At 36.7% G+C, this 16,997-nt stretch overlaps 1 protein-coding gene across 2 annotated transcripts in view; it reads right to left on the reverse strand.

Moving 5' to 3' along the window:
• Window positions 1–3,694: 3,694 nt before the first annotated feature.
• The window catches only part of Lnx2 (ligand of numb-protein X 2), a 78,567-nt gene continuing 65,264 nt past the window's right edge, over window positions 3,695–16,997 (reverse strand). For both annotated transcript variants that reach the window (XM_042685387.1, XM_042685386.1), the window contains 4 exons: window positions 13,470–13,647; window positions 10,560–10,791; window positions 7,112–7,270; window positions 3,695–4,429 (listed from right to left, as the gene is read on the reverse strand). In XM_042685387.1, the coding sequence (XP_042541321.1) occupies window positions 4,294–4,429; window positions 7,112–7,270; window positions 10,560–10,791; window positions 13,470–13,647 (705 nt within the window). In that variant the 3' untranslated portion in view covers window positions 3,695–4,293. The remainder of the gene's footprint in view (window positions 4,430–7,111; window positions 7,271–10,559; window positions 10,792–13,469; window positions 13,648–16,997) is intronic.

Raw genomic sequence — 16,997 nt, forward strand, 5'->3', positions numbered from 1 at the left:
CTCTGAACCTCTCTGTCTCAAAGCTAGTGCTCTACCATTTGCTCAAGGCTAGCACTACCAGTTGAACCACAGAGCCACTTCTGGCTTTTTCTGTTTATGTGGTATTGAGGAATTGAACCCAGAGCTTCACGCATGCTAGACAAGCACTCTACTACTAAGCCATATTACCAGCCCGTGTGTTTATTGTTAAGTGTATGAATGTATGTATGTTGTGCCTTGGATCCATCGTACACTTATTATCACTTTGCTTCACCTCAGCCCCTACTGTGTATTTTTAAAAAGTGACCAAGCCAGGCATGATGGTCCACCTGTAACCCTAACTACTATAGGGGTTGAAAGATAGGTCCATTGCAGTCCAGGGCTGGTCTAGACAAAATTTTGGGTCCCTATCAGAAAAACTAAAAGCAAAAACACTTGGACATGGCTCAAGCGGTACTCCTGACTCCAATTTCCAGTACTGCCAAACAACAATGACAACAACAACAAAAACCAAAAGACCACTGACTGGGTAACTAATGAACTACCTGGCAAGTCTGTCATCCTGATGTAAAGCTATGTATGACCATAAAAAATAATTTAGCAAACCTTTTTAAAGATTAAAAAATTTGCCTAGTTAGACTGGCGAGCATTTCTCAAAAAGGTGGTTACTGGAACGAAGCCATCCCCTGTAAATAGAGAAGGACAGGGGCTGTATAGAAGTGAGGTGGGAGGAATGGTTTATATACTAAATATGAATGGGAAATTAGGCTACAGGGCCAGATCTGAAAAGAGCCTTTTGTGCCACATTGACATTTTTTACCCTATATGTAGATGATGTAGAATCACTAGATTTAAAAAAAGTAGGACAAGGCTATGATCAGAGATAAAGTTTAGAAAAGTAACTGGTGTAAGCACCTGGATTGAGAGAGAGAGAGGGAATGGAGGTAGACAAATGTTTGGGAAGAGAGAATTCAGTTTTGGAGGAGCTAGGAAGGTGATGCCTTAATGAACAAGCAATTCAGTCTACTGCTGTGGCGACTATACACTTAGGGCAGGCCAAATTGCAAGGTGATGGCCAAAGATGGTCCTTGAAACTATGGCAATGGATAGCAAATGATGGGGCCAGAATAAATGGTAAGAGAAAGACCCACTGAGACACATGCTAAGTAGTTAAAGGGGAGTAGTGTCCAGCAGAGAGAATTCGCAGATCCTCTAAATGATGGGGGCAATATGAACTTGCAGAGGCAGAGAAGGGAGAGCTGGAGGAAGGGACTGGCATCTGAGGTGTCTGTGAAAGGAGATGAGGAGCCATTGGGAAGCCAGATTAGAGATGTGACTGAAGCCTTGGTTTAAACTTACTTTACTAGGAAAGCAGAGACAATATTCTCTCTTCTTTCATTATTTTTGTTATTATTCTAGGCTGGGAATGGTCAAGGCTATAGGAAGAACAGAAACCACAATGCTAGGACTATCTGACTTGGAAAATATGGTGACGATGAGCAGTTGAAGAGAACAGCTATCAACAGTAACATCTAACTGAAACATAAGGTCCTTTACACCTCATGCAATTCACAATATGTAAAATCACATCACAAAAAAGTAAAAAGAAACTGAAGTTAATTTTAATCATGTGTTATCTATAACCCATTGCATCTAGGACAGTATCATTCAAACACATGGTGCTGGCCACCATGTAGGGACTCAACAGCCAAATGTATTGGACCGTGGGGGTGCAAAGGTACTGGAGGTAAAGCTCACACAAGGAGTGCACGTTCTAGTACATGTCCTTCATCTGCTGAGTGAAGTAAGACGGTGGGCTAGTGATCCTGAGGCTGATGGTAAAGACAGTGGTAGCATGCACAAAAATTAGGGAGGGATCTCAGGCTAAGTTCATCTGCTATTCAAGAAAAGAATACTGCTGATATTCCAGAGAGGATGACATTTATTTCCACCCTGAATGATTATCACAGCATTATTTAAACACATCTGGAAAACCCTGAAATAATTTAAACCGAAGGCACAGAACAAATCAAAATACTTAACTGTGAGAGCCTAAATGAGAAAAATCCAAGTATTTTAACAGTAACAATAAATTATGAACAAGCTTCCGTCACCAAATATCATTCCAAATAGTCTTTTTCTCATAAAATCTATAGCTTAAGCTGATTTTAAGACATCCATGATAGAAATAATGTTGAAAAAAATTCTTTCAAAATACTCAGATCATCAGGTTCAATGTAAGTATTTTTATCTATCACAAAGTAGTGGTTACAGTATTTGTTGATGAATGGCCAATCCCCTGAAGAAAAGACACGTTCTTACAAACTGCTTAAAAAAAAAATAACAAAGTTGGTTATAAAATTCTATTTGGGGAGCAGGAAGAAAACTTGTTCTTTGTCAATTAGAATATCAAAGTACTTCAGTATCAAACTGCTTCAAAAGCCAATCACCATGTAACAGTAATATACTGTGTGGGACATTCACTGTATTCTGGCTCCATGTTGACAGTACAGTGTAGCAAAAAGGCTGAACAAATCAGAAGCAATTAATATTGTCAGTTATTTATTCCAAAGATAAACACTTTAAAAAAATCATTATAGCCAGGTGCTGGTGGCTCACACCTGTAATCTTAGCTACTCAGGAGGCTGAGATCTGGAGATCACGGTTCAAAGCCAGCCTGGGCAGGAAGTCTGTGAGACTCTTATCTCCAATAAGCCACTATAAAACCGGAAGTGGCGCTGTAGCTCAAGTGTTGAGTGCTCACCTTGAGCTGAAGAGCTGAGGGACAACACCCAGGCCTAGAGTTCAGGCCCCATGACCAAAAAAAAAAAAAAAAAAAAAATAATAATAATAATAATCATTTATAAAACTAACTGGAATAATCAGAGGACATGCTACAGATATAATAAACTCCAGAAACTTGGCTGCTAAGTTTGAAAATGAAGTGGTCATGCTTTTATAATATACTGTAGTATTTTGAAATACATTCTGATTATCACTACTACTTATTATTACAGAGGTCACTTGTAAATTAGCTCAGATTCTGAACTCGGTTTCTAAAAGAAACTTTTTCAAGTATGCATAATATTAATAAAGTAAAAACATTTTTTCTTATTCACTTCCTTAAGTGCCATCCAAAGGACAACTTTGTTCAATAAAGGACAGTTTTCAAAAAACTTTTCAAAAATATGAAATACTCTTGCGACCAAGACATTAACATCTAAAACCTACTATTTCAGATTAAAAAAACAAAACAAAAAATAGCATTTCCATCTCTTATTTGAAACAAGTTCTTAAGAAACAAAGTTTTAGAAACAGTTTTCTAAAACACTCAGTAAAGGTTCCTATCTGAATAAAATAATAAGGTTTCTCTTCTCCTACTTAGCTGTGATATATGTGGGTTTAATAGCAATATGGTTTTTATCATCTATTTTAATTGCATAATCACAAAAAACATTTTCAGACATATTACTGATAAATATAATACAAACTCTAGAAATATTTTTTTTAGCAAAAAATGCCTTCAGAATATTCCTATGTAGCAAAACATTCCTTTGGAAATGAATCTTTAATATTTTGGACTGTTACAATAAATGCAGCTTTACCCTCCAGCTCTAAGCTGTAATTACCACCAAGCTTCTCTGTGCATTGGATAACATCCTCTGTTTTTCTTTCTATTCTAATAACAGCACATTATTATTATTTTTTTTGAAAAAAAAAAAAAAAAAAAAAAACCTCTTTAGTGGTGTCAGATTTGTCTTCATCATTTATGAGTACTGAGAGATTAAAGTAGAAGTAAAATAAACCAGAAAATCACTTTATAAGTAGTTTAGAGTTTTGAAATGTTGGCACCAATGAAAAATGAGCAATGCGACACCTCCAGACTTAAGACGTATTCCTTCGAGAAGTTGTTTGTGGCAATGGCAGTAAGCACTATTGCTAGTGGCTGCTCTGACATGGGTCTGGGGGGATATATAATTCACCCTACGACTGAGGCACTGAAAACCAACAGCCACCACGTATCCTAACTCAACTGGCTTGGTCACAGTTTGAGCAGCTTCATTCATTACTGTATGTACTCTCAAAGTGTACCACACCAGGGTTAGTGGAAGGATATTTTTGGGCTAACAGAAATGTAGCTAACTTTAGGAGACAATTTAAATAAACATAAAAGAATGACTTTAGTGGTTTTTGACCCCATGCCTGCCAACTGTGCCAAGGGCTCCTAATAAGCAGAAACACAATGATACCAAAGGTGTTCCTTTCAAAAATCTAAAATGGAAGAAACAAGCCTGGAAACCAGTTTCATAAATGCTATACGAGGCTGCCAGGCCAACAAATGACTGTGAGGGTGACTTTGTTCCTCTGTTCCTTCAACATGGGAACGAGAGCAGAGTGGCTCATGCCCACAGTTGATAGACCGTTTACAGCTACGATCATGTCTCCACATCTGCACAAAGACAAACAGAAAGAGAAGTAGATTGTTATTATTTTAACAGTACTACAGACATTATCCTAACTGTTTAGCCTGAGAATTGAAATTTTACTTCCGAATTAACTGACACCAGGGTATGTTATCTACTTTGGGAAACACTTGGAAAAAGTTTCAAGCCTATTCTGGTTCTCCCTTGCCAATCAGGAATAATCTGGTGCTAACTCCTCCAATAGCTGGTAGGGGAATTTCAAAGATATGTAAAATAATTTTCATATTAGCTTAAGCAAGATATAATTAGGATAATTAACCTGTTCAATTTCTGAAATACCAAACAATGCACTTGGAGGATGTTGGCTCTCATTCTGACCCCAACTTCTCTATTCCTTCTTAGAGTTCACACATTTGGGTGGTCAATTAAACTGAGAATAAGACCTACACTTCCTCTTCCTTCAGCTCTCAATACTCTCCTTTAAGTGGAGTTATTCCAAGTGGATGATGAGTACCTTCCTAGCCTTATAACGTCCCATAATTTATGATTTCTGGTCTTTATAACATGAATGAGTATGCAAATTAATAAACTGAGGCCTGGCTGGTAATTTAGCTAATTGAACAATTAATTTTCTTCATCTTAAAATAGTCTTATAAAATAGAGACTGGTGGAAGTGATGCTGTGGCTCAAGTGGTAGAGCATTATTAGCCTTGAGCACAAAAAGGCTCAGGGACAGGCTCTAGTTCAAGCCCCAGGACTGGCAAAAAAAAAAAAAAAAAAAGAGACAAGACACTGGTCTGGAACATACTTCTTATAACTATATATATATTTTTTTTGGTAGGTCAGGGGGAGGGTTGTATTTAGGATTGAACTCAGGGCCTCATGCTGGCTAGGCATGTGTTCTACCACTTGAGTCTAGTCCCTTTTGTATTGGTTATTTTTTGAGGTAGGGTCTTGCTTTCTGCCTAGCCAAGCATGGGCTATAATCCCTCTACTTGTACTTTCCCCTGTCACCAGAGATTACAGTTACATACCACACCATGACCAACCATTGGCTGTGATAGTGTCTGGGAAATTATTTTTGTCTGTGTTAGCCTCAAGCTATGATTGTACATCTTTGCCTCCCAAGGACTATATACTAGAGCCACCAGTAGTATTATTTGGATAATACTTTCTCTTAGCAAATAGTGTTAATATTCCACTAGTGCCACATGCTGTCCAGCATATCTACATTCACATTCATATTTTTCTCTCTTTGCTTTCATTTTTTCTTTTCTTTTTTGCTGGTTCTGATCTTGAATATATTTACTTTTAAAGAACTAGTTATACCAAAAATTAAGCAGTAAGAATTTACCATCAACTACTTCCTATCTGTTGGCGATAACTTCTATTTAGTCTTCCAGTACTAAGCTCTGAAAAAGAAGGATTTGTCTCCTGGCTAAGCAAGTGCTCGCTGCCCAGTGAGCGGTGACAGACAGCCGAAGGATTAAAGGCCAGAGCTCTGGAGCCACAATTCTGGTTGAATGCTACTAAACCAGCTTTAGTTATTTAACCATGAGCAAGATTCTTAGACTTTTTAAGACTCAGTTATCTTGTTTGTAAAACAGGAATAATAACATATCTTATATGGCTGTTAAAAAGATTAAATAGGGCAACATTGTCCAATGAGAAATGTACTTATTACCTGACTTATGTAACTATAACCCCTGTTTATCACCTTTCTAATAAGAATAAAAACAAGGAAAAAAGATTAAATAATGTATGCCTAGCCTTTAGTACTTGCCTGATATACTGCATATTTATTCAGAAAATATTGATTAGACTTACATACAAGGCACTGCTATGGGGGCTGGGAAGGTGGCTCAGTGGTAGAGCGCTTGCCTTGCATGTATGAGACCCTGGGTTCCATTCCTCAGCACCACATAAGCAAAAAGAAAAAAGCCGGAAGTGGCGCTGTGGCTCAAGTGGTAGAGCGCTAGCCTTGAGCTGAAGAGCTGAGGGACAGCGCCCAGGCCAAGAAGTCAGTCCCCATGACCGGAACCAAAAAAAAAAAAAGGCACTGCTATGGCAGCTAGGGATCTAACAATATCTGCAGCAACATACACCCCACCATGGAGCTTGCATAAACACAATGTTAGGCAGAGATGTGTGCTGTGGAGGCAAAGAATGTCCTACTGGTAGGACTGATGTCTGAGCACTTGTGTGGAAGAATATCATTTACAATGTACCCAAACCAATGACTTACTTAGTTCTGCTCATTGGATTGAAAAGTAGAGCTTTAAGGGACAAGGTGGTGAAGGTAATGCTTCAGTGTAGATGAGGGGTTGGCATGTTTTCTGTATGGTAAGTATGTTAGGCTGTGTGAACTATACATACAGTCTTATGTAAACTAGAGCCTTCAACTGTAGTTTGGAAGCATTCAAAGAGGTACATAAAGGAGTGAGTGTGGCTGCTGCTATAAAACTTCACTGATTGTTTTTTTGACACAGTCAAAAAAAAATGTGTCCCAGGCTGGCTTGAAACGCAAGTATCCGGACTCAGCCTCCTCAATACTGGTATTAGAGCTGAGTGCCACCTACTTGGAAATATAACTTTATTTACAAGACAGCGGGCTAGATTGTTGATCCCTGAGGGCTAGATCTCCCCCCCCCCCCGCCCCCTGAGGGCTAGATCTTATAGAACATAATGAAAAGGAAAACAAGACTTACTTTAACCTTCCATCATAGTAAGCAGGAGTTCCTAAAACAATGGTTTTGATGAAGAAAGGCTGATTGGTGTGATTCTCTTCATATCCACCAACAATACTAAAGCCCCAGCTTCCCAAATAGCTTCTTCGTAGCACTATATCATGGCAGCTGTGGAGGGCGCTGTGAAAAAAAATCACAAATATAAATGCAAATGAAGGCTTTCATAGCCTGTTCACCTTTGTCATAAGTTCCACAACATGGTATATTTACCACTCCTGGAAAAAACAAAGCTATTTTATTTCCTAGTCATGATATTAACTTTTTTGGTGCTAAGGATTGCACTCAAGGCCTAAGTTCATGCTAGGCAAATGCTCTATCACTGAGCTACACCACACCCTGACTGTTATATTTTGACAACTCCATTTTGTAGTATAGATGCAGTCTGAGGTAGACCCAGTTTCTCCAGCATTCCGAGTCTGCTCTTCCCAGGTGAAGACATGCATATACATGTATGCAGGAAAGAAGCTTAAGTAAGCTTGGTTATAGAACTATACCTCAGAAATGTTTACAGAAGATTATGTGATGATGTTCACTCACAGCCAACATTCTCATTTCCAATAATCACCTGTGTCTATAAGAACAGATACACAGTGTATGAAAAGGTCTAGAATTGTGGCTCTCAGCATTCAAATGAAAGAAGACTATAACCAGTAGTGTAGCTTCTGAGTAGCATAGTCAGAGGGCTGGGGATGCAGTTCACACTAGCACACAGAGGCCCCAGGAGGGACAAAAAAAAAAAAAAAAAGGTAGATAACTTTCTCTTACTTTGGAAAGTATATTTTCCAAAGGATGTGACCTTAATTTACAAGAAGAGCTATTTGTTGTTCTTTCTTCCTTCACTTAGTATGGTTCACTTTAGGGTGTTTTAATGACCAAAATAGGAAACTCAAGTCTAGAGAACACTTATATAAACAACATGTTTTTTTCTTTGCATGGACACTGAGATGCTACAGTTGAAATGCTGAAAGGAAGAAAATAATCTTACACTTCCACAAAATATGGATTTGGGAATAAGCAGTAAGTCAGTGCTTAAAAAAAAGTGATATAAAAAGTCAATCTTCATACATCTTTTCTTCCCCTTTTATTTCTTTTTGGTGACACTGGGCTTTGAACTTAGAATCTCACAGTTGTACTGAACCATGACTTCAACCCTCATTTTCACTGGATATTTTTAGGACTGAGTCTCATTTCCTGTTTGCCTTCATCCTTGAGCTGTGATCTGCCTACTTTTAGGTTTCCTGTCATCACCAAGATCACAGGCATATGCCATCACAGCCAGTTTCCCTTCAGGAAGACAGATTCTCACAGCCTTTTCTGCCTGGGTTGGCCTCATACTGTGATTTGCTTGGGACAACAGGCAGACACCACTGCACCCAGTTATCGATCTTGAAAATCTTTTTGCCTTGGCTGTTCTAGGCAGCCTCTCAAGTATTTAGGATTATAAGGACTGAGCCATATATTTTCTATTTCATAAAATAAATATTTTAGAAAATATATAGAATATATTTCATAGAAAATATATTTTAGGAGATATATATTTTATAGAAAATGTTTTTCAGAGTAAAGAAGTACCTTTTATTAAGTGAAATCAGATCTACAAACATCAAATGTAAGGTTTCTTGTTTTTAATCCATAAAAATGATTTCTTAAAGTTGTTGTAAAGTGATATACAACAGTCAGAACTTGTAATTTCTTAGCTCATTGATAAGGTAAGATGTTTAGAGATGGACTGGAGCAAGGTCCCATGTACACAGGACGCCAAGTAATGTTGTATGCAAACTTACATGCAACAGAGCCCTCCATGAATCTTCAATAATGGCCTTTGTTGGCAGATATTCTTTCAGCACAGGTTGGCTCAAAAATAGATTTGACTAATAAGCACATATTTCTCTTCTAATGCTTGGCATATCAGAAAATGCTAAGTAAAAAAGACATGCATGTGTAGGCTTCAAGACAAGGCTGGGAGAAGAGATGAGGGCAGTTAATGGAAATACCAGCCCCACAGATTTCTCCAAGAGGTTGCTACATAAACAGAGGGATAAAGGCTGATGAGCTCAGGGGCGCAGGACAGCATAGGTGGCAGGCTGTGCACCCACAGTTCCTGTCATCCTAGATTTACATAGCCACTCAGGAATCAGATTGAGAACTGAGCAAGATAAATGAGGCTCCCTCGGAACTCTCAATTTTAGGAACTCTGAAGGAGTTTAACAACTATTTAAATCATGTTTACCTTTCAATAAAAAAAGGAGTAATCAGTTTTGATGCACAGCATAAATGTATGGCAATTAAATATTTTTTGCTACCAAAAATCTGTCCACAAGGTCCTTTTATATCTGTAAGTCATGAATGCTGGTATGGCTTTAGGCTTTAGTTGTCAAGTTAGGTTACCAACAAATGAAGTCTAATAGTACCTTGCTTTATTCTGCTATTTTTATGTGAAAGTACTTTATAAACCACAAAAATGATATTCAATTATATCATAAAACAATTACAAAAACTTATCCCACATGAATCAGAAGGCTGTTTATTTTTATTTTATTTTTTATATTTATTCTTATTCTAAAGAATCAGTAATTTTCCTACTTGGTAAGAGTTAAAATGTTTCACTATAGTTTTAGGATTTTTATACAGAGGAGATTATGAACTGATTTAGAAACTAATGATGGAAATGTGAACTCTTTCTATTTCAGTACCAAGTAACAACTGAATGATAGGAAAGTGCCTTTAAAAAGACTACTGGGTTGTGGCACAGCCCAGACATTGGATTATTATTTTTTTAAATCACATGCATGTGAAGGTCAAACAGAGATCAGAATGGATGTTGATAAGTGACAGCTTTACCTAGTAATGAGAAGAACATCCAATCAACTTAAGATCCTTAGTACAAATGGGAAGAAATACTTTCTTCATTTTAACAAACAGAAACAGATACAAGGTTTTGGATTTCTTTTCTTTCTTTCTTTGTCTGTTTTTTAGCTAGTTCTTGTTATTAAATGACTTTCTTAAATGTCATTAAATTTTTTCATGTTTTTTTTTTTTTTGCTGGTCCTGAGGCTTGAACTCAGGGTCTGGGTGTCTCTGAGCTTTGTGTTCAAGGCTAGTGCCACATAGCTCCTTCTGGCCTTCTCTGAATAGTTTATTAGAGATAAGTCTCAAGACTTTCCTGACCAAGCTGGCTTTGAACCATGATCCTTAGATCTTGCCTCCTGAGTTGCTAAGATTACAGGTGTGAGCTACATATGCCTGGCTGAAAAATCACCATTTAAAAAAAAGAATCTGATTTAATAATAGTACTTCATCTAATTAAAGTCTTTTGTTCCATACTGGGTATGTTAACTATTTTACACACAGATAGAGATTGCAAATATGATTATTACATAAAACAACAACAAAAAAAATCGATCAGTACCTTGGGAGTCCAAGCCACATGACCCATGATGGAGACCAGCTGGCATCGTACTCATTCTCACTGAAAACACTTGGCTGCTCTTCTGAGGTTTGAGTTGTCTCCTCGACAACCTGGACCTCCAATGCTTTGAGGGCAACAGCTGGGGAGGCAGCACTGGCCTTCAGCATAGCCACAGCCTCACTGTGACTTAGATTGGTCAAGTCAATACCATTGATATTCAGCAATACATCACCTGTTCCAATAAAGAAACAAAAAATATGATCTTGGCCACCAAGTGGTTATTTCCCTATAAATATTGTAAACTGTTGTAAATGGATCAACAACTGTTAGTTCTGATTATTCAAAAAAAGCAAACAACTATTATTTACTTCTTTATAATTTTTGTAATAGCGGGGACAAGTCTAAATCATGTAACACATTCCAAAATAGTTCCAAAATTCAGAATAATGTCATAATATAGAAGTGTGGCTTGAGGCACATTGATAAAGCTGGAAACTCAGATCTTTAGCCTCAATTCAGTTGAGTACAGGCCCTGGGCACATTCATTTTTCTTATTCAAGTTTCAGAGTTCTTTCTAAGTCAATAATGATGTGACGTCCTTTACTTTTGGAAATAGATTCTATTTTATATTTGTACAATTATATACATCAAGACAGACCTGCATAGTTCACTCAGGGCAAACATAACAGAATACGTACAGAGAAACAACCTTGAGCCACACAATAAAATGAAACTTGTGATTTAAAAAGCTTCCTTTGCTAGAGGGAAGAACAAAATGTGTATTGTTCTCCCAAGCAATATAATGAAGAAGGGAGTGGAGGTTAGATAAAAGGTTAGGAAAGGACATTGTGCTACAAAACCTATAGAAAACCCACTCTTCCACTTTTTCACCTATTTTACAGATTATTAAAGGAAAAGATTCTCATTGTAGAAAACTTCAGAGAAAAAACCAGTTGGGTACAGGTTTTTATTTGACATGTGTTTACTTCTCTAGTAGTAGAATCTCTGGATCATATGGTTTAATTCTTTGAAAAACTGACAAACTAAACAGTTACATTATTGCATATTTCTATCAGAATCTTACTTTCTTGTTAACATTTGTTATTGTCTCTCTTTCTATGGGCATTCTAGTGTGTGGGGTAGTAACTCCCTGTAATTTTGATTTGCATTTCCCTAATTATCAATGATATTGAATAGCTTTCTCAGAGATTTTCTGCAATATTTTTTTTTTTTTTTTGCAATATTTTTTTTGCCTTTGGAGAAATGCCTACTGATTCTTTGTCCATCTTTAAACTGGGCTATCTGTGGTTTTTATTGAGGTATAAGAGTTCTTTATAAATTCTACATACAAGACAGATGGTTTGCAAATATTTTCTTTTATTCTGTGGGTTATATCCTTATGCCTTTTTGGTGAAAACTTTTTCAAGACAAGCATTTTCAATTTCCATAAAGTCCAGTTATCTATTTGTTTTATTACTTTTGCTTTAAGTGTAATATTTAAGAAATTCATGCCTAATTAAAGTTTATGAGAATTTACATCTGCATTTTCTTCTAAGATGTTTAGCCTCTTACATTTTTGTCTTGAAGCCATTATGGTAGGAGATACAGGTCTAACTTTATCCTTGGAAAAGTAGCTTTAATGCTCATTTTTCTCTTTATATGAACAGACTAAGTCAATAAATACTATTTTTATCATAGTAATAATGCTTAATTGTACCCTTTCTACCTATGTACCCTTTCCACCTATCAAGAAGGAATGCAAAACAGTAAATGAATTTATGCCTAAAGTTAATTTTGTCCTTTACCTCCTAAGTCCCATTCTACATAGATACTTTATTTTAATCAACATTTTGTATTTTGGTGAGCTGGGCCTTCAGAGTATCTACCACAATGCTGAAAGCCTAAGTCTCTTAAATCTCTTCCAAGACAAAAACAAATCAACATTGTGAATAAATGTTAGCAAATTCTGGAACCATCATCAAGGCTCAGCAATTTTCTTTTACCTTTCTTTTCTAACCTTTTATAAAGACATTATATGCTCATATACAAGGATAATGTAACATTAAAAAAAACTTTAAAAGTCATCCTTAGGCTGGGCCCCCATGGCTCATGCCTGTAACTCTAGCTACTCAGGAGGCTGAAATCTGAAGATTACAATTCAAAGTCAGCCCAGGAAGGAAAGTCTGAGACTCTTATCTACAGTTAATCATCAAAATGCTCTAAGTAAAACTGTGGCTTAACTGGTAGAGTAGTAGTCTTGAACAAAAAAGTTCAAGGGCAGTGCCCAGGCCCTCAGTCCTGAGTTTTAAGGCCCCAGATTGGCACAGACACAGAGACACACATTATGTTTAACAGGAAACTTTGTAATACTCTTATTTTATTTTACTTGCTGATTCTGGGGCTTGAACTCAGGGTCTGGGGGTTGTACCTGAGCTTTTGTGCTCAAAGCTAGTGTTCTACCACTACAGCCATAGCTCCACTTCTGGCTTTTTGTACTTAACTGGAGATAAGAATCTTTCAGCTGTTTCCTTCCCGAAGCTGGCTTTGAACTGTGATCCTTATATCTCAGCTTCCTGAGTATCTAGGATTATAGGCATGAGCCACTAGTGCTTGACATACTCTATTAAAAATATTTTTTAAAGTGTTTAATTCAGGGATAAGAAATGGTGGAACTGTTGGGGCTGGGGAGGTGGCTCAGTGGTAGAGTGCTTGCCTTGCATGCCTGAGGCCCTGGGTTCGATTCCTCAGCACCACATAAGCAAAAACGAAAAAAGCCGGAAGTGGCGCTGTGGCTCAAGTGGTAGAGCACTAGCCTTGAGCTGAAGAGCTGAGGGACAGCGCCCAGGCCCAGAGTTCAGGCCTCACGACTGGATCCAAAAAAAAAAAGAAATGGTGGAACTGTTCTCTTACCTCTCTTGATCCTGCCATCTCGTGCGAGACAGCCATGAGGTGGCACGCTGGTCACAAAGATGGGCAGTTCGCCACTCTTACTTCCTCTGCCTCCAGCAACAGTCATTCCGAGAGACTCGTGTGGCTCCTTCTTTATAGTAATATGTTTTTCTTGGCATGTAACACACTGAGTTAGATCCTAAAATATGAGAGAAAAAATAGATAATAATATATAGCTAAGATAAAAACAGCTTAAACCAAGGTGGTAACTAATATGGCATTTATTTATTTTATTTTTTTTGGGTCCGGTCGTGGGGCCTGAACTCTTGGCCTGGGTGCTATCCCTCAGATCTTCAGCTCAAGGCTAGCACTCTACCACTTGAGCGTCAGCCCCACTTCCAGCTTTTTCTGCTTATGTGGTGCTGAGGAATCGAACCCAGGGCCTCATGCATGCAAGGCAAGCACTCTACCACTGAGCCACCTTCCCAGCCCCTAATATGGCATTTATAAAGTGATTTTTTTTCACACTTTATTGACCAAACAGTTCTTAATAGGTATGTATACTGTGTATCAATGTCACACTTTGAACTACCATATTTTTGTATAACTATGCAATTAAAAAAAACCCTCAGCACTGTTGACATAAGGAAGTCAAAGTCAAAGCTAAAATAAACATACCATTTTTATAATCACCTTGAGTATAAAGATATAATCAATACTGTAAGAGTAATGCTTTTGAGGTGCAAGATTCTAAAGTCAATTAATTTTACTTCTATCTTCTACAATTCTCTGAAAGAAAAGTTGACAGAATTGTACAAAAGTAAAATGTTAGGTAGATGGTGCTGATTGCCAGAAAAGCTGGAGCCCTCTGTTCTTGACAGGGACTGCAGAGTGCTCCGTCATGAAGCATGTGCAAGTCTCCCCTCAAGACTTTCATGAAAAGCTAAAAGGTATGAAAGATCCAAAGTCTTAAAAAAGTCATTGATAGGGAAATAAATTCCCAACAAACTAGTGATCTTGTATAAAAACGACTTGTACTGACATGTGTTAGTCTGACATGATACTGTGGACACTCCAGTAAGAATTTGAAACATCAGTTTTCTTTGGACTTAGAATTCAGTAACAAATAGGGTATTCATAGACCCTATCAATAATTAACCTGTATTAGTGCTAGCACGTGCAAAGCTAACAGCCTACATGCATTATTTCACTTAATGATCATTGCAGTGCTAAAAAAGTAAACATCTTACAGATGACAAAACAAGCTCAGAGAGGTTGTGTAGCCTGTGAACTTAAACATGAAAAGAGTACACTTTATGCATTAGTAAGCATCTATCTTTTGTGTGTATTCATATTGTGTATGCACATGTATAGACTGTATTGTGTACACTTGCACTCCATGAGTATTATCCCACTCAGTATATAAGTGGAAGCAGCAGTTCCAAAGATTTTAACACTTACATGAATTATATTTACAGAACTATAACAATGTCTTAAATGATATTAGTTTAAAAAGCTGACATGTCCTTAACTGTTAGTAAGAGTATTTATTAAATCTCTGGAGTGGGCTTTGGAATTCTAAGTCCAGGTGCCTCTTCCAGACTTAATCCATTTCCACTTGAAATTTTATCAAACGATCTTTGTGTAATAGCAGCAAAATATTCCTAAAGAATGTTCTAACTTGCCAAACTTGTCAAGCAAACTTGTCAACATCTTCAGGTAGTCCTGTATCTAAAGCTATGACATTTTTAAAAATTAATATTGGACAAACATGTTTGTCTTTATTATGAAGACAACTCCAAGACATTCAGCCTTGAGTTAATATTTAGTAGTTTTGGCCCTTAGTCAGTCAGTTAGGGGAGGTTGTTTTATTACTCTCATTGGTAGAATTATATACATTTTCCTGTAGGAACTAACCAAATTTCAAAGATTATACTCAATATGCTTTCTAAGGGTTCTCTAAATATTTATCCAACCAGCCACTGAGAGGTATGGTGATAGACTAATATACTTTAACTTTTCATAATGATTATAACCCATTTGCCCAGGTTATTTTGGTAGGTTTGTATGTGTTTGTTTTTCCTAGGATATCTTTGTCTTATATCAGGATTTGATGTAGCAAATATAATCTGTTAGTAACAGCTAAAGTATCATATTATATTTCCATGTGGTTGTTCTAGCTAGAACACTTAGAGCAAATTTGAGAATGTTCTTTCCAAAAACATTGCCAAATAAAGAAGGTTAATAAGCAAAGTTATGACAGAAATAAATACACAGTACCAAGACAAATTAGCTTTCAAATGAAACAGTTCTTTATATGAATGTTAGAAGATTAAGAATAATTTTAAAATTGCCTTAAAACGGCAATGTCAGATCTGCCTCAAATTACTGTAGAATTCAATGACATACAAGCTTTAATTACCAACTTTTCCCATATATTACAATCTTGTGAGTGTGTGTGTATGTGTATGTAATGTAAAGCAAGGACTAGCTATATGAAAAAACTTCTCAAAATTCCTTTGCAAAACAGTAATTCCTTTAACATAATCATCATTAAAAAGGGAAAATTATAGGCTTCCTTCATACAATTTTGCTTTTGTTCAGAAGTAAGAACAAATGTCTGTGGTTATAATTTTCTCTTAAGTGTTAACTAAACCATAAGACAATGAAGACATCTGTACTTAGCTTGGAAAAACTGAAAAAGCTGATGGGCCAAAAATACTTTTCTTTCAGCAATGCTTTCTTAGTGTCAATAGCAGATTCTGAAGAATCATTCTCTCAAATGTTGAGCTAAAATTTAAAAGCTACATTAGCACATAGGAACTGTCTATAGATTTTAAGCAGACCAATAAATATGTTTTTGTTAGGTCAAGTACTTTAACTTCAGAATAATGACTTTGGAAGCCCATATTTGCCTTGCATTTTAGATTTTGGGTAAGCATCACATCATTGTTTTAAAATGGAAGCTGAGTTCAAATGCAGAATCAAACAAAGTAAATGATACTCAGAACTTTAGTTGTATAATGCAAGTGACACAGTGTCCAAATTCTCAGCTAAATGATACCAGTGACTGCTGATGTTCAGGAAGCAGATGAGGACATCAATGATTTTCAGGCAATATTCACCTAAGCTGCAACATAAAAACACGGGCTATACTGTGTCCATCAAAGTTTATGACTCCTGTGTTAACATTCTAATTCTATTATTGCTGTCTACAAAAATGCTCAACAGCTAAATATAGACTTGTCAATAACATCTGCATGATGCTTTTTCAATCATACATCCAATGTTTACAGTAAGCATTCAGAGATAAATCCTACTTACAGGTGGCAATAAAACTGATTTTTCTGAAAGATTATAAACTTTTTGTTTGCTTGACAAAGGATTCCTTCCTGCCAAAAATTATCTCTAGTAGCTGAGGGACTAAGAAAGTGAAGTTACTCTCTAATGGAGAAAGCATACTTTATATCTGGAATACTTACATTACACTTGTCCAAGAGAATGACAACGCATATTTAAATCTTAAAAAGAGAAATCTTTATATTGAGA

This window comes from Dipodomys spectabilis, unplaced genomic scaffold (genome assembly GCF_019054845.1).
Source record: "Dipodomys spectabilis isolate Male_0828 unplaced genomic scaffold, ASM1905484v1 ptg000095l, whole genome shotgun sequence".
Lineage (NCBI taxonomy): Eukaryota > Metazoa > Chordata > Mammalia > Rodentia > Heteromyidae > Dipodomys > Dipodomys spectabilis.